Here is a 27,324-nt window from a genome sequence, read left to right as displayed (position 1 = left end):
GGAAAGGGAGGCTTTGAGAGCCTGGTGCTACTCTCATATCCCAAAAGATGAACGTAATTGAAATCAAATAGCCCTTTCCTGATTTCATCATGCATTTGCAGACCGGAGAGCTGGTCGGCCAACACCCAACATTTTCTACCAAGTGCACATGCATGCTTCATCCACCGCAGGTGGCCTGGACCACAACTGTACATCAGCAACAAAATACTGACAAGCAAATTAGGCTCAGCCCTCTACAGTTTACAAATGCTCTCGTCGGCTCACCGTTCTCCTGAAAGAATCACCACTGTGCTTCCTATTTTTAGAGGGGAAGGATCTGAGTCCTGGAGTCTTCATGACTTGCTACAGAACGCCCTTGTATGGTGGGAAGGCTGGGACTTGAATTTGGGATTTCTGGCTCTCAGCATTGTCTAAAGCAGAGGTCGCCTGTGGACCAAATCCAGCCGTGTCCGTCCATTTACGTGTTGTCAACAGCTGCGTTCAGACTACAAGGGCGGAGTTGAGTCACTGCAACAGAGACCTAAAATTCTGACTGTCTGGAAAACGTTCATGGACCTCTGGTCTAGAGCTTAAGGCACCAACTTAATTTAGCACTTTGGAATGTTCAAGCAGAATGGGATGGTTTGGGATGCTTTTGGCTTGTAGTATGTGGGCAGTCATGGAAATTGAGCACTGAAATGTGTAGTCGGCTGACTCTGGCTATGGTTGTGTAGCTGGTGCTCCGGCCGTTGAGACACAATCACACACCCTACTATGTGCCTGGCATTACTCTAAGCATTTTATGGCTTTATGATCACTTAGACCTCACAACAAACCTATGAGGTATGTACTATGATCATCCCTATACTGACGGATAGGAAACTGAAGCACAGAGAGGCCAAGTAACTTGCCTAAGGTCACCCAGCTAGCGACTGGCAGGACTGTCTGCTCTTAACCAGCATGATCCGCTCCCCTCTCTGGGCTAGATGTTCAAGTTTAGCCTCAACTCAGTCGTGTATTAAGATCTTGCCTTTGGAGCTTCCTTCTCTTGGCATCTACAACATGGGAGATGATGCCTACCCTGCCGACCCTCAAAGAATTGTGAGTTTCAGTGAAGCTAGCCCCTGGGAAGGTACTTAGAGAACACTGGAAGTATTATATAATTGTGAAGGAAAATCGTGACAAATACAACACAAACTCCCAATATGTATTCAGTTCTTTTTTTTTTAAAATATATTGACTAAACACAGTGGTAGTAACTCCCACTTATGGGAACCCATCAACACAAATGTGCTCTGATGTGAATTTCAGATGGTATGTACGGTCATAAAAGAGATGCTTACAAATGAAAGGATCTGGGCTCTACCTTCTTGGCCTGTCCCTGAAGGGCCATGAGCCATGATAAGCCAATGCCTCGGCCAACCAGGGTTGCTGGTTCACAACTTAGATTTATTGGGCATTTTCATGGTACCTCACTTTATGCTCAAAACAATCTCTGAAGAGGGCAGCATCACAGCACCTTCATCATCGTTACTGCCACTTTCGACACTCACACTACTGCTGCTAGATTCTGCTTTCCTGACGTCAGCGTCTCCCAGGCTTCCCTCGGACCCTGGACGTAGGTGGGAGCTTTTGTGTTAGTTTCCTCTTGCTGCGGTAACAATCACCACAAAACCCGTGGCTTAAGGCAACACCAGTGTATTCTCTTACAGTTCTGGAGGTCACAGGTCCTAGAGTTAAGGTGTTGACAGTTTTTCCCAGAGGCTCTAAGGGAGAATCCATTTTCGTGCCTTTCCCAGCTTCTGGAGGCCACTTGCATTCCTTGGCTGGGAGCCCCATCCTCACAGCAACCTGACCCCTGCCTCTATCCGCATCCCATCTCCATCTGCCACTCTGTCTCTGGATCCTCTTACCACCCTTGTGATTACCCTGGACTCACCCAGCTAATCTAGGATAATCTTCCCATCTGAAAATCCTTCACTTAACCACACCAGCAAAGTCCCTTCTGCCCTGTAAGGTTAACACAGCCACAGGTTCCAGGGATTGGAACGTGGACATCTTCTGTGGGGCCATGCTGCCTACCACAGTTTAGGAGGCAAGTGACTACAGGCCTTGGGTTTTAAAGGACCCTGGGTCAAGGGCAAGGGCAAGGACAGTACCAGAGAGGAAGAACAGATGTTGCTCTGGTTCCTGTAAGTGGGTGTAGCAGCTCCGGCTGCACACTTCACCTCTGAGTCAGGCTTGGCTTTTACTCCCCAAATGGATCCTTTCCCTAGGCCGTGAGTAAGGTGCCCCCAAACTGGTGGCTGTGGCCTGCGGGATTCCCCAGGATCCTACTGCATAGAGCTCGAGATCAGAAGCACCACCACCTCCCAAGGTTTGCAGTGGGTTTGGACATTGCCATTTCTCAAGTTCAACTGGAACAACAGCGCAACCGCAACAGATAAAGACAAGCTGGGTTTCTTAGGCTCAAGAAAGACTGTACCTTGTGCGTTAATCAGATAACAAATGGTAGCATTGCCAGGGGCTGTTTCTGGCCAGGCTTTATCTCAACACGATACTTATCATTCCTTCCCCTCGGATTGAGTTACACCCTAAAATCCCGGGGAAGGAGACTCAATTATCAATTGCAATTGACCCTCCTTCTCCTGGCTCCTGGTTTTTATTTCCATGCGATCTAGGCCTGAATCCCAATCATTTTTTTTCTTTTTAGCAAAAAAGAAAATCACTGTGTTATATGCTGGTCTCCGATAAGACAACAATGAACAAACCAACCCACAGAAGAAGCTCGTTTTGCCACTTGCTCAAGAAAAACGACACTTTACTCTGAGTGAATAACAAAAACAGTAATAATAATACATTAAAAAAAAAAAAGAATTTCAGTTCCTCTAGATGCTCCTCATTAAGAAAGGGGCTGGTAAATTATTTCTTTTGTGCTGATCACTCAGGACCTCAGTTCTGAAAAGAGCCACGAAGCAGCCCAAGAAGGTCAAAGGCATCGTGGAAGAGAAGGCTATTGATTAACACGAGGTCTGGAGATTACGTGTGGATTTCTATTTCTCATTCAACCCCTTTCCCTCATGACCGTGAATAACTGGGTAAGCCGCCTCTGAACTCCCGTAGTATCTGCTAATTCCTTTCAAAAGTCACATTTCTTTTCAGGCACCAGCTTGTCTATCCTGTAAAATGAAAGAAAACCTACTGAGAGCCAAGGCCCAGAGGCTAAACTGAGATTAACCATCCTATGAATGAGAGAGACCCAATGTAGCATGTGGGAGAAAGCGGGGGTACCATTTGTGAGCCAGTCTATGTGGTGACAAAACACATTTGAGGGACAGGTCCCAAGACAGCCTCCTCATTTCTAAATGTCATGTTAGCATGCAATTTCCCTACCAAATGAGAGGAAATTTTCAAGTGGCTCCACCAGTCCTAGAATGAAGGTTCTTTGGGAATGATGATTGCAGAATTACAAAGCTGCTGTGCTCAGGGGATGGCTGGGCTCACTGGTGAGCTGAGGGACTGGCTTCCTCTGATTCAAATTTGTTCCTCTGAAAGATTACAAGTGTCCCTTGTTAATGGACTTCCAGGCTGCTCTTGAAAAGTAGAACCCAGAATGTTCCATCTGCAAAAACCAAGGGCTTAGTGGGAGTCTATCTACTTCTTTACTCTTAGTGATCAAGGGGTTTGGGGATGAGTTAACCCCTGCCTATAATTCCCTCTGCCAACTACTGCCATGGTCTGTGCCAGGCTGTGGAACCAACTGACACAACAGAAGCCCAGTGGATCTACCAATCAGTGTGGCCAACCCTTCCCCAAATGGGCAGCCCCTACCCTGGCCTTACCAAGCTGCCTGTTTGCTTTCACTGGCTCTGGGCTTCCTGCTAATTAGGAAAGAGACCTGGAATCATCCTGATTCCTGTTTGAACACTGATTCTTGGTCAGCGTTCTGGCAAGAGGAGGGCAAGAGGCCGCCAAACAGTGTCTCCATTGGGCTCATAACACAGACCCGGGGGGATGAACGCAAACAGCCCACTCCTGACAAGAATGAATGGAGGAGACAATTACAGATGGTCACTGTGCCTAGGCAGAGAACAACTCAAAGAAGCAATCTTCCAACTCTTAAACCCTCAGAAGCACTTCCTGTAACTTGCCTATTTCAGGTACCAACTCTGGCCTGAGCAATCTTGTTCCTGGTTTAAAGATGCTCTGACTCATGAGGGGTGAGTGAGTTTCTGGGAGAAACTCAGAAGCCAGGAGAGAAGTGGCCAGCACAGGGTGCCCCATCATCCTTGCTCCCCTTCACCGCATCCTGCCCGCTGGGATAGAAGGGGTCCCAGGACCAAGCAGCATCCTTCACCCAGGTGTGCCTGGAGCGCCGTGGTCACCACCTACCAAAGGCAGGCAGGAGCCAGCCTATTTACAAGTTCTCACGGGGAGGAGGGGGTTCCATCACTACTTTAAGGACCAATGAATTGAGAATCAAATGCGTTTGGGTCACGCATGTAGTCAACGAATCTCTACGCCAGCTGAGCTGGCAGAGGTGGCCTGGTCCCAAGAACAACAGGCTGAATTGTGGCTCTGCAACTCCCTGACTGGATCGGATGACCCTGCACGTGTTACTTTAAAAGCCAGTAGGCCTCTCTGTGCCTCAGTTTCCGCACCTGTAAAATGGGGACTGCTGCATTTGAAAAGCAACAACAGGTTGTTTGAATGTGAGGAACTATAAACGTCACTGGGCAAGAGACGCTTCTCTTAAAAGTCAGTTACTAGAACCCAAACTGTGATTACAATTTTTTTTTTTGAAAAGAACAGTGGAAAGTTTTAAATATGCAAATGTAAAGGTAAAAAAAGAACATTTACTAACATACTTGACTCTGTGCCTCCAGCTACTGTTCTAGGCACTTGACACAAATCAACTCATTAAATCTTCATAACAAGCCAAAGAGGTAGGGACTGCTGTTCTCCCCATTTTACAGATAAAGAAACTGAGGTACCCACGGATTAGGTAAATGACCCAAGGTTACTCTGCCAGGGAGTATGGATCTGAACCCAGGAAGCCTGATTCCAAGAACCCCAGTTTTAACTGCTATACTATGTGCCCTCTTCAGCTAAAATTAAATAAATTATTTTCCACTCTGAGATACTTGACCAAGATCAAGCAGAAAGAGGCAGAAATTTAAACTTAGGACTTCGGGCTCTGAATTCCCTTCTCTTCCCGTTAAACTTCATTGCTTGAGATCTGCTGCGCCTGGCATTTAGAGGCAGTGGGGGGATGGGATTGGGGTGGGGGGACGGGAGAGGGTGACACCTAAAAATGTCATTTGGAGGTAAAGGCTGAAGTGGGGTGGGGGAGCATGGAGGGTCTACCTTGGGTGCCTCCTTCCTGTTTCCTGACAAAGTGTGGTCAGGAACAGCCCAAACCGCGAGGAGAACAAACTCAGACTGCGGCCACCAAGGCAGCCCAGCTCAGCTCCTCACTCAGCTCCCCTTCACCCCAGGAACTCAGCACCCAGAAAGGATGAGGCCTTTCGAAGGCATCACAGTGGCCTTCGCTTCCAGGGTCCCCGTTCAAAGTCACGTTTTCTTCCTCCAAGTTGAGCCAGTTATGAACATTCAGGGCATCCAGAGGACACGAGAGGCTGCCCATCCATCTAGCCCACCATGGGACTGAAGCTCCCTGCCCCTGACAAGCACCCCATGCAGCACAAACATAGCATCTGTTTTCTAAGTTTCCAGAAAGCAACAGCGTGCCAGGCTCCACGAAAGGTAGGGACCTCTTCTTGGCCTCTGTCTCTGAAATCCATGCAGACTCTGTACCACCTGTCCTTGGTCATCTAATACATGGACAGCTGCTTCTTCTAGAAGCCCCCAGGGAGCGGACTGTTCTCTCAGGAGCCCTCTCCAGTTAACACTGCTGCAGACCACCTGGGACCCTGTTAAAATGCAGGTTTCCATTCAGCAGGCTGGGGTGGGAGCCAAGGCATTTCTAACAAGCTCCTAAGTGATGCCAAGGCTGGTGGTCCCCGGACCTGTCTTTGAGTAGGAAAAAGCCAGAGGAAGTGGTTCTCAAACTGGGTTGCACACTGGAATCAACTGGGAGCTTTTAAAAAAGTACTGACACCCCAGAAATTCTGATTTAGGGGGTTGAATGTGTGGACGTTTTAAATTTCCTTTTTTGATTCTGAAGTGCAGCCAAAACAGAGACCCTCTGCTCTAGAAGATGGAGTTCCCTTTTAACAGGTAGAAGATGAGCCAGCTCACGGAGCCCTGCCTTCCAAGTGATCTGAACTTCAACTTGCTCATGTGTCCCCAGCATCATTTCCTACCTTCTGGCTTTTGTCCCTGAATAACAATAACAGCAAACAGCGAACACCTATGTCGGCCTCATTCTGTGGATTCAAATTTAATCCTCACAAGAACCCTATGAGGTAGATGCTAGTAATGTATCATCCTCATTTTACAGGTGAAAAACCTGAGGCACAGAGAAGGTAAGAAGCTTCCCCAAGTCACAGTGGCAAGCGGTGGCTCTGGGGTTCCAGCTGGTTCTAAGGCCCGTGCTCTTAACCACAGCTAGGGAGGGCCTCAGACATGCCCCTTTCTCTCAGAACTTTTCCCCAAATACCGGGACAGGATGTGAGGCCTGGATCCAAGCAAGCAGTGAGCTGGCTGAGCTCTCCATAGCCAAGCCCTGCACTGGCGAGATGCCGTTACAGCTGTGGACGTATCTGTGGACATCCTGTAGGGCACAGGCTGGAGATGGAACAGACAGGCAGAGCGGTTTCTCCAAGAGTCCAAATGACTGCCAGAACTGTGTGCTGGCCATTTTGTGGCTTTCAACCCCTGACAGAAGACAAAGGGGAGCAAACATTGCAACAGGCCATTTTAGGCAGCAGGAGTCTGCCTGGGCGTCCCACCCCTGTGGCATGTTCCAGCTTCCTTCCAGAGCAGCTCTGCACCTGCCAAGGCTGGAGCAGGGCCAACCTGGCAGTGTCCTCTGGCACGGTCATGTAGATACTGAACAGCAGACCATCAGCTGGAGACATTGGCGCTGCAGACTTTTCTAGAAGTCAGGAGCTACCATCAAACCGGTTTTCACGCATCCGTGGGCTGCCGGTCATCACCAGAGGGGCATGGATGGGGTGCCCGCCCAGGAGGGACGGTGCTCCAGTCCCGAGAGTCAGGACGTCCTCTCCCCTTAGCTGGTGTTTATGCGGGGGAGGGCAGGACCAGATGGTCCTGTGTGTCACCTCTCCTGTGTGAGCACATACGGTGCACACACTCCCACGTGTGCATGCCTCGTCTAACTTCCTGGTCCATCTACGCTCCTCTAGCATCGAGTACCAAACTCAAATAGCACTTTGTTTTGTGATGGTCAGTTTACTGGCCTGAGTTGCCCACTAGAGTATGAACTAATAGAGGGCAAGGACTTCCTTGTCTTAAGTGCCGCAGCATCCAGCACAGCGCTATACACACAGCAGGTATCACTGGCTGCACTGCGCCACCCCTCCCCCGCCCGATCCATGTGTTGAAATCCTAGCCCCGGTACCTCAGAAGGTGACCTTATTTGGAAAGAGGGTCACTATAGATGTAATTAGTTAAGATGAACTCCTATTAGAGCAGGTGGGCCCTGATCCACTGCGTTTGGAGTCCTTATAAAACAGAGAGATTTGGACACAGACACACACAGGGAGAACGTCATCTGAAAACAAAGGCAGAGACTGGGGTGATGCTTCTACGAGCAAAGAAAGCCAAAGGACAGCAGCAACCTGCCAGAAGCTAGATAAGGGGCATGTCAGATTCTTCCTCGGGCTCTCAGAAGGAACCAACCCTGACGACACCTCGATCTCGGACCCGCAGCTTCCAGAAATGGGACACGATACGTTTTCGTGGTTTAAGCTGCCCAGTTTGTGGTCCTCTGTTAATGGCAGCCGTAGGAAATGAATACGGTAGGTATATAATAAGGGAGGGAAGGAAAGACGGCATCCAGCAATTTCAGTCCCATTTCATTCAATGCATTTTTACGGGGTTCCTACTTGTGCCACCTGCTCTGGAAGAAGGAGGGAAGGAGGGAGGAGGGGAGGGAAGAAGGAAACAGGGCTAAATGTGGGCTATGTACTGAGGAAGGGCGAGGTCTGGATTAAACAGTCCCCTCCCCGACCCTCCCCCCATTCCTTCTGAGTCTATGACTCACTTTCTCCAGTTCTTTCAAGCATCCAATTCCCTGTGCCTGTTCTCTCCAGGCTCCCCACACTGTCACACGCCAGTCTCGAGACAGAATCTTATAAAACCGAAGCTGAGACGTTAGGACAGCACTGTGACGCTGAGCAGGTTCCTGGGCCGTCGCTACCGCGAGCTGGCCAAAATCTGGATTCCCACGGTGGGCGTGTGGGGCGCCACGGGCGCCGTGGGACTGGTGTGGGCCACCGGCTGGCAGCTGATTCTGGACTGGGTGCCCTACAACAACGGCAAGTTTAAGAAGGACAATTAATGAAACCGACGCCCCTCAGACGCCTCTGGAATCTGGTGGTGCTGCCTACTTCCATCCACATCTGAAACAGCCCATGCTCTTGGGATGGACCTGGAGGAAATACAGTTAGACTTTCTACGTTTGTGAAAACAGCTTTGGTGTGTGAACGCACACAGCATTAAACCTCTCTCTGAAAAACTAACAAACGAAACCTAAGTTGAGGTGTAAATGACCAGTGTCTTTCTAAGTGTCAGCCCTTCCATGGTCCTTGCACTTGGACTTTTGGAAGGATGTTTTTTAGGAGAAACGTCAGGCCTCAGCCTGGAGTGGAGATGTCCTCTTCAGACCAAGGACCTACTGGGCCCCAGCAAGCCTCCCACCTTGACGGTTGGCTGCCTCGGCGTCTCTGGGGGCACGAAGCCCTGGTCGCCTCCTCAGCATGATCTCCACACACCGGGTTTGCTCAAGGCCCAGGGACAGGCGATTCGCTCAGTGCCAAGCACGTACTGAGCTCCTTTTCTGTGGCTGGATGGAGTGGCCACAGGATACCAAGATGAATAATGCAGATCTTGTCCTCAAGAGGCTCAAAGCCTACTTAGATCATCTCAAACACATAAGATAAGTGTCACGGACGAGGGGAACATGAGCATGGGGGTGAGGATAGACTTGCACTGTCCAGTATGACTGTCACTAGCCACATGTGGCCATTGAGCATGGGACATATGGCCAGCCCAAAGTGAGATGTGCTGTGTCAAACACACAGGGCTTCAAAGACTCAGTACAAAGAGTGTAAAATATCTTAATATTTTTATTGATTACATGTAGCAATGATCATACTTTGGTTATACTGGGTTAAATAAAGTATATTATTAAAATGAATTTCACCTGGTTTTTGTTCTACTTTTTAAAATGTAGCTGCTGGAAAATTTCGAATAACATATACAAGTCACATTACATTGTGAGTAGGCAGCACCATTCTAGAAGGACATTTAACCTGAGTTTGAAGGGGGGCGGGGGGGGAATCAGGGGGAGCTTCCTGGAGGAGTTTTCATCTGAGCTAATATGAATTTAAAAAAACAGCATCGACTGAGCAGCTTGCCACATGCCCGGAACTTGCTATATATATTCTAATTTAATCCTTAATAACTGAACAGTTAGTACTTTATTCCTACTTTATAAACAAGGTCTGAAGGGTTTGAAAAGGTTCAGCTGTTGGCCCCCGAGTTCACAGTAATTCGTGGTGGAGGCAGGGTGGAAACCCTGCTCCCCACCAGACCTGCAGGTCAAGAGGGAGGCAGGATGGGGGGAAGCTGATGCCCACCCCACCCCATCCCCCCACCCCATCTTTCCTACAGAGAATTTGAGAGCAAGCCAGGGCTTTGTCTCAGCTCTATGCATTCCAACAAGGTTAAAATCCAGTTGGCTGAGAAGCTCCCTGAGTTGTATAATTTACAGAAAAATCAAATTATGTAGAGACCTCTTATAATTGAGGGTAATTTAGGAAATAACTTTCCAAAGATGGCAGACTTTACAGCTGTGTTACCATTTGGAAATTGCTGAGGTTGTTTTGTCACTCGAATGCCCTCCTCTCATTGAAATATGCCAGATTATATCCACACAGCCTGACACAGAAAAACCCCATTAGAGCACCGAGCTAATCAGATTTGAATATACTAGGTCAAATTAGGCTTCCAGAAACAGAACAACTGCCTATAAAAACAGCCTGAATGAAACGCGGACCAATCGACGAAATCAATGGCCTCGCATTAACATGGCCCAGAGATGGTCTTATTTAACAACTCTTAATGAGGCCACTTAGCTACGTGCTGTGGGTATGACAGACACAACCACAGGAGACCTTTAAAACTTAACAGCTGAATCTGCCCATTTTCCAGGATGTGGGTTGAGTGTACACACGTGTACACACACACACACACACACACACACACACACACACACACACAGAGGCACTCACAGCCTTAAAAATCAGCACAGCAAGCTTCCCTATAACTGAGTCTACCAGACACATAACATAGATCAAAATTTTTAGGTAGTGCTCGTGATGAATAGCTAGCTAGTAGCTTCCAGGCAAGAGGAAATCATCTATTTTATTATTATTCAACAAAATAATATTATTATTACTCCAAGTGCACACCTGCCAAATGTCTCAGCCTGCAGGACAGGGACCAAGCATGGTCCGAGACCCCCTAAGGGAAGTCCCAGGTGACCTAACTCAACCCAGATCACTGACGGCTACTGACTATCACCAACTCTGCCCTGGGCACCATCCTAGGTGCTTTTCATACATGATTTTAAATCTCACAAACCTGCAAGACTGGTATCATGCTCCTATTTTACAGATAAGGAAATCGAGGCTTCCAGAGGTTAAGTCATTGCCCCATGTCATACACCTGGGCTGGGACCCCGCCCTTCCTTCCAGCATCCAATCACCTCTTTCAACCCGAACTGCGTCCGACTCTAGATTCGCCATCTGTCCAGGCTTGACTGGAAATCCGACCAGGGCACCTTCCCTGGTTCAAGAACAATGAAGCCACCGGCCACAGTGGAAAAGGCGGCCCATTGTCCCCGGGTTTCGCAATGGACTCTGCTCATCTATTGTAATTTGCAATTAATAATGAAGCATTCTCCCAAGTGCTGTATGTAAGATCAAGCTGATGTAATATTTCATCTTTGCCAGCCAGCTGCCGTTCTGCTAGGCTGACAGTAAGTAATATCTTTGCATAAGGAGCCGGTCCACAACTAAATCAATTAATCCCTCTTTGGCTGGTAGACAGCTGTTGGGTCAATGCAAGATAATTAGAGGGACTCGTCATTTACCAGGTGGTTGGTAATGAAGGGATTAATTGACCAGAGTTGGGGGCTGTACAATGTCTGCTCTCTCTTGCCTTCCGCAGTGGACACGGCCATTCAGCATTGTTCTTCCTGAACGATTCTCAAGGCAGAGAGCCCTTTCTCCCTTTCATGCTTATTTGTGAGACTGAAGCTGATCCTTCAGAAGCGCCCACCTGATGTCTGGCTTGGAACAAGTCTAGGTTCTCCTTCTTATGGGATCAAGAGCTAAGTGGCTCAAGTTTCGTTTACAGAGGGCTCCACCCAACATTCTGCCCTAGGGCTCCGCTTTTTGGGTTTGTTCACATAACGAGTCTCCAACACTCAGGGCGTTGACGCAACAACCTTCCCTCCCAGTGCAGCACGGGAAGGAACGTGGTCTCCGTGTCCTCGTGGATGAGGCCGAGTACAAATAATTTACACGGGCCTTCATATACAAAGACAGTAGAAAAGATAGAGAGCAACCTCGATGCACATGCTTTGAGTTGCTTTTCATGTTATGGGTTATGCAAGAATCAAAGAATCGAAGATTTTAAAACTGGAGGGGCCCTTACAGAATCTCCAACCCAGTGCTTCTGAGCTCTGGGTGCCCATCAGAATCACCTAGGGAATCTGAAAAATACTGACACCCCAGCCCTATCCCAGACCAACAAATAAAATCAGAATTTCTGGGGGTCTGGGCATTGGTCATTTTTTCAAAGCTCCTGAGTGCAAGGAGGTGTTGAGAAGCACGGGTCCAGTCCAACCCCTGCGTGTTACAGGTGAGGAGGTTGCGGCCAGGAGGGGCCAGACCTCCTTAGAGGGGCCCCGGAGTTACCAAGTGGCCAAGTGAGAAGGAGCAGCTGGTTTGTAAGGTGCACACCATCTCCAGGGGGCTCCTTGGGACCACCAACCTGCCGGTGGCTGAAGACTAAACCCTCCAGAAGGGCGAATGAGCCTTATCCAGCTGGTTCCAACCTGCCTCTCCTGCCTTCTCTCCAATCAGCTTCCAACATGCTCTTTCACGCCAGCTACAAACCCCTCGCCATTCTCTGAATGCGCCATGGACCGTCCCACCTGTGCACCTCACTCCTGCTGTTCCTTTGCTCCGGGAGGCTGTTCCCTCTTCTCTGTCCGGTGAAGTCTGATGTGTCCTCAGAGGCCCGGCTCAAATGCCATCTCCTCTAGAAAGCCTCGCACTGTGCCCTGTGCCTCAAAGGGTTAACTGCTCACTCCTGATTCTCCCATAACCTTTCAGAATGCTTCGATCACACAAGCACTTGTCATGTTCTCTTACCTACACGCCTCTCTTCCACACGTCTTTTTCCTCTGTTTATCCTATGAGCATCGGTAGACAAAACGAATCTTGGCAAGCCTTGCTCAGAAAACTATTTAGGTTGGAGCTAGAAGAGTTTCCCACCCTCCCTTGGACAATTCAAGCTTTTTTCAATCTAAAACTTTAATCAAAGACCCCAACTTCCAAATGCCACCAAGCTGTGCTATCCTACAGCAGAGTTCTTGGGGGTGACTCCTGCTTAGTCTGGTTCCAGACAGGAGACAAAGGCCCCTCCAAAGATACCATGTTCAGTGAGAAAAAAAAAAAAATCTGCAATTGTTTATTGGACATCTACTGTGCATTCCATACCACTCCATGAGCCTTGGCCCCTGCCTTTGGGAATTTTACAACTATCCGGAACACGTCCCAGATCTCAGCTTGAGTCACCATGAAAAAGAACCTCAAGGGAGCATTTTTCCCCCTGGGAAAGATAACGGGATAGGCTCTTTCCCTCCCACTATCTCGCCAGGTCAGATAGAGCCGGCACTACCGTTTAGGGACTGTGGGACCCTGGCAAATTGCTCAGTCCTTCCGGGCTTCACTTAACTTATCTGAAAAATGGGGCTATCAGATTTTAGGATTGTTGTGAAGATTCCATTAGATACGTGTGGAAAACACCTAGAAGAGTCACTGATGTGTATTATACATTCAATGAACAGTAACTCTCCTCCTTTCTTTCTCCCTTCCTTCTTTCCTTCCTACCTCCCTTCTCTCCCTCTCTCCATCCTTCCTCCTCGAGCCTACCTTATGGAGAAGTAAATTTACTTTTAACACATTGAAGATTGCACCAATAAAGATCCAATTTTATTATTATAATAAAATGTTGACTGGTCAAAATATTATATTGACTGGTCCTCAGAGGCCCCTAGGAAGGCCCGTACGTCACTGGTGCATGAGTGAAGACCTCCTAGACTCAGCACTTAGGAGTTCCTGGTCAGCCCCTGGGCTGAGTATCTGTATTCTCAGAACGTGGTAATGACAGAGCAAGTATAAATGCTAAAGAAAGAACCAGGCGGGGCAGGGCTGAACCACATGAGTGATGCTGGGAAGACTTCAGGGAACCCACGAGAGGACCGGGAGGCGGGCGAGGCAGGACAAGCTGTCTCACCCTCGCTGGCATTTTAGGCGCAATTATGCCCTGTTAATGGCTGACGGCATGGCTCTGCCCTGCAGTCTGAGCTGAGCCGGGCGGCCCACAGATGTGCTCGGCCCACAAATATGCAGCTGGCGGCTCCTGAACTTTCGGTGACTTGACGCCAGCTGATCTGATCAGCAATTACGTTTTATTTTGGGGCCAGGAAGACAGCAGAGAACCAGGAAAATTATAAGACATCAGAGTGCAGTTTTTCTAAGAATATCAACTACAAACTTTTTTTTCACCAGTTGTTGTTTTAATGGTTAGGGGTTTGTGAGGCACTAAAATGAGAAAACCTTGGACACTAAAATCGGATTATAGCCAATTTTCCTAAGGGAGCTTTTAAGACTTCGTCCAGTGAAAATCTGGATAAGATTTTTTCCTCTCTCTTTTTTGTATGGGGTAATTCCTGCCAAGGGAACTCTGCCGGTGACAGTGAATACATCATGGAGACAAATGCATCTGGAGTCCGTCCTGGATTTGAATCTTTCCTCTGCTTCTTACAAGCTGTGTGACAAGCTCCTCAGCCTAAAGTGGGGGTGCACTACCTAGCGCGGGGCTTAATACCAGCACCCCACGAGATGTTTGTAGGCATCTAGATAGCATCTGGCCTACAGTACCAGCACCTGCTAACTAAGATGGTGCTTCCCGCCATTATGTTGGTTTTCTTATCATCTAAGATAAACAGTTCCTATTTTCACCATTATATATCAAACGCAAATCACCAACCAACATAAAATGGGGAAACGGCATCTCCGGGAGCAGTTCGGTTTCTAGCAATTACAGGGCTTGTCATCTGCCTCTGTGATAACATCAATCCAGGCTTAGCGGCTTCCACAGCTTGGCTGGTAGGGGAACACGAGAAACCACAACCAAGCCCCAACGGATGCAATGTTTGCTAATGTCTCAGCGACACAAAACCCTACTCAACTCAACAGAAGCTCCTGCGCCCTTCTCTCCTCTGAGCTCCCCGGCCCACGGCATCCCCAAAGGTCACCAAGACGGTTTCTCTGAGAAGCGCCACCGACGGAACGTGCATGGGAGGAGAACATAATTGCAGCTTGTAAAGGAAACCAGCCTAAGAAAAAACATCCCGGGACAACATCCCGAGGAAACAGGGAGATCCTCCTGCAGGGACATTTTCCTGGCTACCAGCAAAAGGGGCCAGACAGCTTGCCCATGAGTGCTTGATGGAGGCTGACGACTCACCCACCTAGGCTCTCACAAATGGCTCCCAGAGCTGCCTCTCCAGCCCCATCTTCCCTCCCGGGTCCTAGGCTTCTAAGTGAGCATCTGAACCCAACATCAGATGGAAGGGATGAGCTCTACCCAGGAAGGTTCTCTCTCCTCTGATTGGTTTACAAATGGACCAAGCAGGGTCCCCCTCACCAGATAACCCACTCAAGCCAGCTCTGGGATAACAAGGAGAACCAGACATGGAAGGCTAACCACACACAGCCCCTTGCTCACCCTTCTGTGGCTCACCCTTCTGTGGCACACTGTGCTACACATAGTGGGCACTCGTAACAGTGTGTGAAGAAATGAATGAGTGAATGCATGAATGAATCTGGGAATGAGCAAACTCCATAAAAGGCACTGAGCTAGGCACATCTTCTCATGGAAGGCTGCAAGGCAGGAATTGTCAGCACCGTGTTATAAAGGAGAAAGGCCGTCTCTGAGGGGTTACATGTCTTGTGCCCATTCACACAGCTGATAAATGAGGAGACCAGGCTTCGAACCCAGGTCTGACTCTTAAAATCAAGGTTTCCACGAGTGAAGCCATTCTCATGACCGTGGTGATGACGGGTTATGTTTACATAGCCCCTGACACATCAGAATTATTTCATCCTCCCAACGTTCCAGAGAGATGGGAAAGCTGACCCCTATAGAGGACTCATCATGTATGCAAGGTTGCACAACCAGCTGGAGGTGAAGTAGGAATTTAAACCTGGACTTTCATTCTTTCAGTCACAGATATTTGGGGCCACCCACTACAGGGACACAATAGTGACAGGCGCAGACACAGTCCATGGACTTCCTGTCCACAGGGGCATCTACTTCAGAAATAGCTCCTCCCAAGACACCCATATGCTGCCCATAAAATTTCCTCAGGAAAGAAGGAGCACTTCAATGGTTTGGTTTTGACGTAGAAAATGATCTGAGAACAGAGGATGTCAACTGAAAGAGAGGGATGCTTTGCATCTCAATAGCATGTGTTGTTTTCAACATGGCTTACCAGAAATCCTCTTCCCTAAGACCAATGTGTGAACAGGCTGGGAGACTAGCCTGTAATAATCAGATTATTTGGGCACCAAACAAAACCCAAATACAAAATAACCAACAAGGAGCTACTGTATGTAGCACAGGGAACTATACTCGATACCTTGTAATAATCTATAATGGAAGAGAATGTAAGAAAAAGAATATGTATATATATATATATGTATAACTGAATCACTATACGGTATTCCTCAAACTAACACAATATTGTAAATCAACTATACTTCAATAAAAATTAAAAAAAAACAAAACCAAAACAAAATACAAATTCCCTGCTGCGTCACCAGAGAACCCAGTAAAGGAGGCCTCAGGCAATCTGAGTTTGCAATCACCTGGCGAATCTGGCCCCATCACACTGAGCTCCAAAGTGGTGGGCGGATAGGGGAGTGAACTAACATGGTTAGGCCACCCATTCTGCACAAATTCAGGAGCCCATTTTTCCAGACAGGAGTACGGGTGAAAGACAGGATAGAGGTGTGGAATCAGAAAGTTCTCAGCCTCGTCCCTTTGCAAGACTTCTGGGAATTCATCACTTTTGGGGAACCAAGCAGTTTCTTCCTCTAACAAGCACCTTGGTCCCCAGATATACTAAATCAAGAATTTGATACAAAATAAAGTTCAAAGATTACAGCCAAAGCAGTACATTTTCCCCCCTTTCTCCCCAGCTGTCAAAGTCAGCTAATGGGCCACTAGCCGTTCATTCACCAGTTCTTGGCATCACAAGCTAATTCATATTCCCGCAAAAGGACCAGCCTCGGAGTCTCCAGGTCAAGACCGACACACACCAACAAGGACATCACCATGGCAACCAGGCCTCCTCCCTTTGCTTCTAGCTTTCCATGGAGGGCACTTTACCTTGGTTGAACTTATTTTGCTCAGAGAGGAACTCTTTTCATAATCAAGTCCAACTTACTGTGACAGTCACTTAAGCAAAAAGTCTCCCCACCCAAGGGAGTCCTGTCAAACTGCCGCAGTGAGGTGCAACTCTTGGGGACATCGTTGGGCTCTAATAACCAGATATGGGAGCTGGGTGTTGAGTTCACCCCCATGTGAGCCTTCTTTGGGGGTGTCACGGGGGAGACTGCACAGCCTGGCAGGCTCTGCAACTTCAGAGTCCCCTTCCTGGCACCTGCAACTGTATGGCTCTCAGGGATCCCAAACCTGGGCAGGTCTGAAAGCTCTGCCCCACACTCTACCAAGCTGTTCCTCTCATTCTAAATACCTCTCACTAGAATTTCAGAGCCATTCTAGAGCAAAAGGGTAACCAAGAAAGCAACCACTGAAGGTAAACTGCCAGGCAGTGGAGGGAAGTTTCAAATCCCCAAAGACCAGAATTTGGGCGTTTTTCAATCCCTCTCCACCCCCCAAAAAATTGACACATGGAGACCAAGCCGAGAAGCAAGGACGTTTCCAGGGCTTACCTGGGTCGGGTTGTAGAGTTCCTGCAGGGGGCTTCGGGACCCCTTCCGGCAGCAGATGTCCACACCGAAGGGGCTCCTCCGCATGACTGAGGAGAGAAAGTGAAGGCGCATCAGAAATAAGCAACAAACGTTTGCTGTCTGACCAAGAAAAGGGCACAGAGGAGGGAAGAAGAAACAGTTGGGGAAGGAAGAGAGAGAACAGGCTTCCGGCTGAACTGATCCTTTGCCTGGTGCCATGGGGGCCCATGGGTCTTCCCTGGCCTTCAGGCTTGTCCACACCCAGAAGGACATAAATAATGCTGAAAATTCTGCCCAGCAAATCCTTCAGAAAACAAGACAGGCACCTAAAACCCTGAACTTTTGCAGATGACATTGTAACTGCTGTCCCAAGACAGCGAGTTCTACCAACGCCAGACTTGGTGATATTTTTAAAGTTCGGCAGCCTTCTCCCTCCACAGTCAGTTACGAGCTCTTATTCCTGGCTCCCGAGCCCATGCGGGAGCCCTCTTTCGGGGTGTCAAGGGGGAGAACGGCGCAGGGCCTTCCCCAGGCGGGCTCTTCCCACTGGGTGAGTCAGAGGGCCGGCCTCCCCAAAGCCTCTTGTACATTACATTATTGTTAATGACAATATCAGCTTGAGGCAGAAAGGATGAGGACTTATGGTTCTGGATGAGATTTATGGTTTATGGTTCTCATTGTAAGGATGAGCACTTACAATGAATAAAAGAGGAGGAATTAAGTGAACTTCTCAAAAACCCAACAGCTTTGAGGATACTAAGAACTGTTTCTCAAAGGAAAAAAGATTCTTTTTTCATTCTTCTTGTTCACAAAACCCCCTCACTTGTGAAGCCCCTTGCACAGAGTTTAATACATAGTCACCCTCCTGACAATTATTTGTTGAAGGGAGGGAGGGAGAAGGAGGGGGGAGGGATGAATTAACGAAGGAACAAGTGCTTCCTTCTCATATAGGAGGCCGTTTTCCTGTGGAATGACATTGTAGGGGCAGGGGGGGAACAAGGAAAGCAGATCCTTTCACAGGCCTAAAGAATTCCCCCAGTGTAGTGGCAGTAGGCAGGACACTCCTGAGCAGACAGCCTGGGTTTGGATCCTGGCTCTACCTCACACCTGCTGTGTGACCTTAAGCAAGATACCTAACCTCTCTGTGCCTGTTTCTTCCTCTGTAAAATGGGGGTGAGAAGAGGACCTCACTCCCTGCGTTGGTTGTGAGGATTAAATGAGTTACTACTATATGCAGAATGCTTAAGCCAGGGGCTGGCCAAAAAGTGTCTGTTACAAATTTCTGAGCTATTGGAGATCATCAACTAGGTCTGCACAGAATTTATGACAAAAAGCGCTTGCCTCCTGGGAGGGAAGGTGGAAACTTCTTTATTCTCGAATCATCAAGGGAGCTGATGAGAAGTTACCAGACCTCAAGCCAGGCTTCGGGAGTCTTACAGGAAAGCCAGGCAGACGGGGAGGGCTGGCCGGAGGGGGATAACTCAGGCCCCTCTGCTCAGAAGCCAGCCTGAGGTAAGAATAGCGAGGAGAGCCATCTCCACAAGCAGCTGGTTCCTCTGGAAGGTCTCCAGGAGAACTGACTCCTTCTCATGCAATTCCCCCTTGACTTGTCACTTTGAGCCCCATGGAAACCCTGAGAATAAATCATCAATTCCAAGAAACTTGAAGCTGTTTTCTCTCACTTCCTTTACCTCCTAGAGCAGGGTCAGCCAACCTTTTCCATAAAGGGCAAGAGAGTATTTGGCTTTGCACCACACAGTATATGGAAACTTCTCAACTCAGCTGGGTCAGGGCAGAAGCAGCTCCAGACGACACACAAACGAGCGGGCGGGATGAGGTGCCAATAGAGCTCCATTTCTGGCACTGAAACCTGAAGTCTATGTAATTCTTATGTGTCAGGAAATCTTCTTTGGATTTTTTTCTTTTCCCAATCATTTCACAAAAAGAGGCGGTGGGTTGGATGTGGCCCCTGGGCAGTTGTTTGCTGACCCCTGCCCTGGGGTAGGCAGTACAAGCCCCAAACACACCCAACGTGCCCTGTAGCCCTCTCTGGGGAGGAGGGGATCCTGCGGGCAAATGTCTACACATAAAAGCCATTAGAATCTGAGTAAGTGGTCCGGGAAGACACTGGTTCTTTGTTCTTCCACGGGTGTCTCCACAAGAGGGGAAAAATCCACCTTGTGTTTTTCTTTAATTTATTACTTCACTTTTCATTTCCACCCAAAAGGAGGTAAACTGTTAATTGCACGCAGGTTGCCCTCAGCGCACAAGGACACAGCAACACTTCAGGGGAGACAAAACAGCCGTAAAACTTGTAAAATTATGCCCACGCAGTGCAAGATTAAACTGTCCCCATAGAGGCAGACCGTCTCCCCAAGACCTATGGCTATGAGACCGCCACGGAGAAAACCCCACCACAGAACCCATTAAAACTCAGCTTTTATGGGGGGCAGTATTATTTAATTGGTTTCTTTTTCTACTACAAGGCCTTTAAAATGGTTTGACCGTGTGGGCCCTTTCCCAAGGCCGGCCGGCCTCGGGGCCTCCTGCAGGCCTAGCCTGTAACTTCAGTGGGGGCCCCACCAACCAGCTCTGGCACCCCAGGCCACAAAAGCCAGGTCCTTAGGTGCTTTTTATGGGGATGATAACAATCCCACCATTTACGGAGTACGCCTTGTGTGCCAGGCACTTGGTTCAGCATAATCCTTCACACAGTAAAGGAAGTACCTGTATTTTCCAGATAACCTCTCTGAGCCTCCCTTAACCTCAGGAACTTGACCAAGGTCAAGGCCATGCAGGGAGAAAGTTGCCAAGCTGAGACTCCAACCTGATGACTGAGCTCTTTCATACCCAAATGATAGCAATGAGGACCTACTTGCTAAGGCCTGGGAGGCAAAGGAAGGGCCAGCAATCACGCACATGGGTTTATTTATCCTGTGTGCCTAATGCATCAGAGGAGGTCGAGTGACCACCACACGCAGAGGGTGGCAGCTAACATCTGGAGGGCACCCACAGTGCACCAAGCAGAGCACACATTTAATCCACATAACAACCCTATGGGGTGGGCCCACTACTGTCCCCAATTTACAGATGGGAACACTGAGGCACAATAAGGTTAGGGAACTCGCCTAGGTCTCGTGACGAGGAAGAGATGAAGACAGGATTCTGACATAGGCAGCCCATGCTCTCGGCTGCTATGCTGGACCAACGGCAGGTGTCAAGTCCACCATCTCAACGGTTTCCTCCTGGCCCCAGACCTGGTTGGCTGACTGCTTCTAGGACAGGTGATTTAAAATGTAACCCAGTGTTACACGAGTCATCAAAATGATGTGATGTGACAGCCAAACTACTAACAGTTAATGCCCATATTCATTTTCTTACTGAAATTTTTATTAAGCACCTAGGATATGCCAGACATTAAGTAAGTAAACCCTCTCCATCTTATCTGTGTTGTTTCTCTGATGCTTGGCACACAGTAGGTACTCAAAGAGGTTCACGAATGATCTAGGATTTAAGGCTTCCTTTACACTCGTCAGATTGTTTCCTGCTGTGGAAAAAGGAATCTGCCAGTATCGACAGGCTGCTGTTATTTTTTTCCTTTGAAAATGAAAGGTCTGATGATCAAAAGCCCTAAGAAAGGAGAGTCCCTGAGGACACTGAACGGTGGCCTTCCGCTGCCCACCTGCCACCACAAGTTTTATTTAGCTACAGCACTTGCTTTCTCCTTTCTAAACTCAAATCAATGAAATGCAAGACCATTTTATAAGAATCTAATTGGTTCAATTCACAGTATGATTTCTTGGACCCAGAAACAGTTGGGTACGCAGATCTTCCTTGACTTAGGATGAGATTATGTCTCAATAAACCCAGCGTAAGTTGAAAATATTGTTAAGCCTAAAATGCATTTAATACACCTAACCTACCAAACAGCATGGCTTAGCCTAGCGTACTTAAAACATGCTCAGAACACTTACATTAGCCTACAGCTGGGCAAAATCATCTAACACAAAGCCTATTTTTTTTTTCGTTTTTTCGGTACGCGGGCCTCTCACTGTTGTGGAGCACAGGCTCCGGACGCGCAGGTCAGCGGCCATGGCTCACGGGCCCAGCCGCTCCGCGGCATGTGGGATCTTCCCGGACCAGGGCACGAACCCGTGTCCCCTGCATCGGCAGGCGGACTCTCAACCACTGCACCACCAGGCAAGCCCCACAAAGCCTATTTTATAATCAAGTGTTGAATATCTCATGTAATTTATTGAATACGGTACTGAAAGTGAAAAACGGAGCGGCTGTCTGGGTGCAGAATGGCTATGAGTGTATCGGTTGTTTATCCTGGTGATCGCGTGCTCACCAGGATCTGTGGGTCCCCGCAGCTCCCCAGCATCACCAGAGAGGATCAGATCACATATCCTAACCTGGGGAAAAGATCAAAATTCCAAATTCAAAGTACAGTTTCCACTGAATATGTATCGATTTCACACCATGGTAAAGTTAAAAAATCGTAGGTCAAATCATTGTACGTCAGGACCCGTCACTTTTCCAACATACATGAATGAAGCTAAAATTAAAAGCAAGCCACCCAAGTTTGCCGCGTCATGCTATGACGAAGACAATGTTCTTAAGTGGACGCTCCACTCAGTCAGCTGAGAACAGGTGACAGAAGGTTACCGAGTGACAAAGGAGGGCAGCCCGTCTCATTCCCTGAGTGGTTCCCTGTGACCCTGCCTGTGCAGTTAATTTGGGTCTAAAGACATAAAACTAAAATGCTGTGGGATCCGGGGTGGAAACTTGCTTTTGATGCATTGGAATTCTCGCTGGATTTCAGTCCTTCAATTCACAGAAGAAACTCAGAGAGCTGAAACACTTGCCAAGGTCCCCAAAGCAGCCAGCGGCAGAGCCTGGGCTGGAACTCAGGTCTTATAAAATACAGCAATAGTTAATAATAATAATCATGAGAACTAGCATTTATCGAGAATTTACCAAGTACCTGATGCCTGACTTGAGGCTAAGCCTTGTTTTTACGTTGCTTCATTTAATTCTCATCAAAACCCTGTTAGTTAGAAATACTGAATAATAGCATTTATTCCCACCTGACTGTTGAGGAAACAGAGGCTCAGAGAGATTAAGTAACTCACCCGAGATGACACAGCCAGCAAATGGCAGAGCAGGTAGCAAATTCAAACCTAAGTTGTTTCTGGAACCGGAGGTCTTCATCACCTTATCATGCTATCGCTAAAGGCAGGCAAAGATGCATTTACACTTAGAGCTCCCACCACAAAAATCAGTGCTCTCACTTCCCTCAACATTCGAGGTGAGGCACTTCTGTACTAAATCACCCAAGTCCAGATGGGTCTGCACTCCTCCCACTGGCCAAACAGCCCTAACACTCAGCAGACTCCGGACACTTTTCAAATCCCCTCATTTGCTAACAGCCTGGGCATGCTTCCTCTGTCACTGCACGCTCTGAGCGCACAGCAGTAATGCAATTACAGAGGTGTTTTCTCCCAATGCACCAATTCGTGCTGGTGCCCTGGTCCAGTACGGTCCAGCCCATCTGTCAAAAGGATGTTGGAATGCGGCAGTGTCTGAGTCAATCTCATCAAATCAGGAGAAGGGCAAGCGATACCCGACTCCCTGAGAGGGAGCCACTTCCGACAGGACGGGCCATACCGCTTTCAGCTGTGGGACCCACAGCTCGCCCTGAAAGGCCCTACATCACAGCTCTCCCCCATCCACTTCAGACGTCACTGTGCTGAAGGCGCACGGGGATGAGATGGTCACCCAGCAGCACCCTGTGGAATGAGAAGGTTCAGTAGGTGGAGTCCACCGGAACCGGATTCCAGTTCTAGGTGAGTCTTGGGACACTGGCTTAATGTCCTCATCTCTGAAACTCAATGTTAAAATGCAGCAATCATGCCTAAATCTTAGGGTGGTTGTGGGAATTAAATGAAAATGTAAAATTAACTGGGACCTGGCACCCAGAACCATCCATGGGAAAAGTCAGAGGCCTGATCCCCCAGCTCTGCCACCACATGAAGCGTCTCCTCCCTTTGAACGCAGTCTCCCTGGGCCTCAGGTTTCTCCTTGGTCAGGTGACGAGGTCAAACCAGAAGATGTCTGAGTCCCTTCTGACTCAAAGTTCCTAATTTCTAAGCACAGGACAGCAGGAGGTCTCCCTGGAGAACCGCAGGTTAAAAAAGCCCTAGCTTCCCTGGTGGCGCGGTGGTTGAGAATCTGCCTGCCAACGCAGGGGACACGGGTTCGAGCCCCGGTCCGGGAGGATCCCACATGCTGCGGAGCAACTGGTCCCGTGAGCCATGGCCGCTGAGCCTGCATGTCCGGAGCCTGTGCTCCACAATGGAAGAGGCCGCGACAGTGAGAGGTCTGCGCACCCCGATGAAGAGTGGCCCCCGCTCGCCACAACTAGAGAAAGCCCTCGCACAGAAATGAAGACCTAACACAGCCCCCCAAAATCAAAAAATCAATCAATCAATCAATCAATCAATAAGCTTCCCTGGCGGCGCAGTGGTTGAGAGTCCCCCTGCCGATGCAGGGGACGCGGGTTCGTGCCCTGGTCCGGGAAGATCCCACATGCCGCGGAGCGGCTGGGCCCGTGAGCCATGGCCGCTGAGCCTGCGCGTCCGGAGCCTGTGCTCCGCAACGGGAGAGGCCACAACAGTGAGAGGCCCGCGTATCACACACAAAAAAAGCAGTCCTGAATATTGATCCGGTGTTCTCCAGCTAACCAGGACCTTCAGGTGTTTTATAGACACTCAGCACACTTGTGTTCACAGGTGACTTTTCAGGAGCCCCAAACACTGAGGTGGGAGCCGGGTACAGCCTAAGCTGCCATTAATACCTGATTAATAAACTTCAATTTTCCAACTTCCTATTCCTTCCTTCTCACAGTCCCTCCAACAGGGACATCCCAGAGCCATTCAAAAACATCTCCAGATCTGCTTCTCCTTACTGGAGACCCTACAAGCAGCTAGAATAATGAGGGATCTGGGGTTTTGACTTGGGACTAATCTGAACCCTTACTATAGTTAATTCCCATGTCAATCTCCCCTCCTACTTACTGTAAGCTCCTCAAAGCTCCTGATGTCTAACCTGTGGCTGTAGAACTAAAATGAATTAAACTTTGCAGAGATGAAGGTCAAGGGTCTAAATCTAAGAATTAGGTGAATGCGCTTGGTATAACACAAGAAGAGAAAGAGCACAGCTGCATCTAAAAGCCAGGAGATTTGCTACATAGAAACCCTCCACTAAGGGACTCTGACACTCGGCTTTGAAGAATATACTGTATACACTGCAACACTTACCTGCCGGGAGAAGAACTCAGCTATCACATACACCCACCAAAATCCATGGCAATCAAACCACCCCCTCTTTTAGATGATCCTGGCCCTTCTGTGAAAACGTGCCCAGAGCAGAGGGTTGTGCCGGCTTCCAAAAAGCACAAGGTCCCTGCCCAAGTGCAGCCAGCTGCCGACCAGATAGGTTAGTGCAGACAGAGGCACATCTAGGACAAGCAGGGTCTTTAGAGACCGGCTGGTCCAATGACTCCCACACCAGTGAAGGGCCTGGGTATGTACAGCTGGGGAGAAGCACCCTCGGAACTGGTTCTGACTGAACAACAGACATGGCAGGAAGCAAAGCTCAGTGATGACCTTTCTGGCCAGTACGGTTTGTGGTCCGCCTACTGAGAGAGCATGCAAGAGTTGAAGGAGAGAAAAGGGGGGAGGATGGGGTGAATCCAGCGGAGCCCTCCTCACCCCAGCCCCATTTCACAGGTGAGGCAATGGACACAGGGGCATAAGGGACTCACTCCAGGCCCCATGGCTCATTAGAGGCAGAGGTATGGCTAGAACAAGGGTCTCGGGACTCCTGTTTCTCGTCCCTTTCTCCTTTTGAACCCAGTTTACATGTGATGCTCTGATATTTTCTATTCTCTTCTATTTTTCTTTAATATTAGTACAACTCATTAAAGTGATGTTTTTTTCTTTCAGTACGCGGGCCTCTCACTGTTGTGGCCTCTCCCGTTGCGGAGCACAGGCTCCGGACACGCAGGCTCAGCGGCCATGGCTCACGGGCCCAGCCGCTCCACGGCATGTGGCATCTTCCCGGACCGGGGCACGAACCCGTGTCTCCTGCATCGGCAGGCGGACTCTCAACCACTGCGCCACCAGCGAAGCCCTCATTAAAGTGATTTTACAACCTACCAATGGGTCGTGAGACATGGTTTAAAACTCCCCAACTTAGACATCTTGAAAGAATCAGGTCAGGGATAAGAGTGCTCGTTTAGGTTCAGCTTGGGGCTGCTGAATGCAATAAACACTGATAAGGAGAACTCATGACTTCCACCCCTAAAACGTCCCCTCCCCGATGTTCCCCACTGCGGTAAACACCACCACTAAGCACCCAGCTGGGCAGACTCAACAGCCAGGAGTCATTCTTAATTCCTGTGCCTTACCTGCCATCACCCACTCCCCCCATCAGCTCATCTTGGTCCCAAACACCTGGTCCGAGCCATCATCACCGCCCCTGGGGCTAGGACGAAGTCCTCTTAACTGGTCTCCCTGCTGCCGTCTTGGCCTCCCTACCCTATTCCGTATCAGTGGCCAGAATAATCTTCTCAAAATATAAACCCGTTCACAACATCCTCTCTGCTCCGGTCTCCCCACCATCTTAGAACAAAATCCAGACTCCTTTCTATGGCCCAGGAGGCCCACGTGACCCACCTGCCCGCTTATCACCTCTCCTCTAGCAACCACCATTCTAGTGTACCTTCTGTCCTTATGAGTTTGACTCCTCTAGGGACTTCATGTAAGTGGAATCAAACAGTATTTGTCCTTTATGTGTCTGGCTTATGTCACTCAGCATAATGTCTTCAAGGTTCATCCACGGTGTAGCATGTCAGAATCTCCCTCGAAGGCTGAATGAAATTCCACTGTATGTATATCCACATTTTTGTTTATCTATTCATCCACTGATGAACACCTGGGTTGCCTCTAACCTTTTGGCTGCTGTGAATAATACCGCTATGAACATGCAGGTACAAATATCTGGTTGAGTCCCTGCTGGGGTTTTGCTTTCTAAGCTGTCTCACCAGGACACGGAGCGTGAACCTGAGATGGGCCAAGAGGCTGCTGGGGGAGTGCCTTGACTGGTGGCCTATGAGTGGGCGCTGTGAGGATGCTAGGTGGTCACAGGAGCGTGGCTCGCTGGGCGTGACCTCAGAACTGTGGCCTTGGAGCGAGACACCACGGTCTGCAGTCAGCTGTTACTTTCACTGGGTCTTACAGCAGCGAGCCCAGTGGGTGGGCAGAGAATCAGAATGGAATGAAGCCACCAGATGGGGTCTGGTCTTCCGTGGGGAGACATCTAAATTAGGCAGTAAGTGACTTGAGTCTGGGTCATGGGTTACAAGAGCCCCCCCCACCCGGAGGCAGAGCTCAGCTCCCCGGCCAGGGGTCGGCTCACAAAGACGCTTCCAGCCATGGAGGCAGTAACCCCAAAAATTGCAGGAGGTGACCCCAAAATTGTTTGAGACGTCAAAACTGCTTCCTTAAAAACCCAGCATGATTTCAAATTAAGTACCAAAAAAGTCCAAAACAGGCAAATATAAAGACACAGAAAGTAGGCTAGTGGTTGTCTAAGGCTGGGGGTAGGGAGGCAAGGAACAGTAAATAGATGCGAAAGTTCATTTTAGGGTGATGGAAACGTTCTAAAATTAGATTGTGGTGATGGTTGTAGAACTCTGCAAACATACTATAATTCAATGACTTCTACATTTGAGTAAGTGAAGTTTATATGTAAATTATATCTCAATATAGCTATTATTTAAAATAAGTACAGA

The 27,324-nt window shown here is 48.7% G+C and overlaps 1 protein-coding gene and 1 pseudogene across 10 annotated transcripts in view; one reads left to right on the top strand and one right to left on the bottom strand.

The window, feature by feature from the left end:
• The window catches only part of CHST11 (carbohydrate sulfotransferase 11), a 284,429-nt gene that overhangs the window by 134,212 nt on the left and 122,893 nt on the right, over window positions 1-27,324 (bottom strand). For all 10 annotated transcript variants that reach the window (XM_022599894.3, XM_022599895.3, XM_022599896.3 and 7 more), the window contains exon 2: window positions 17,448-17,533. In XM_022599894.3, coding sequence (XP_022455602.1) covers window positions 17,448-17,533 — 86 coding nt within the window. The remainder of the gene's footprint in view (window positions 1-17,447; window positions 17,534-27,324) is intronic.
• On the top strand, window positions 7,917-8,943 carry LOC111187782 (cytochrome b-c1 complex subunit 10 pseudogene; annotated as a pseudogene).

Source organism: Delphinapterus leucas, chromosome 11, assembly GCF_059928025.1.
Source record: "Delphinapterus leucas isolate spDelLeu-1000000601 "Yukka" chromosome 11, BTC_Dleu_Yukka2, whole genome shotgun sequence".
NCBI lineage: Eukaryota > Metazoa > Chordata > Mammalia > Artiodactyla > Monodontidae > Delphinapterus > Delphinapterus leucas.
This window is presented reverse-complemented; position numbering and strand designations above follow the sequence as displayed.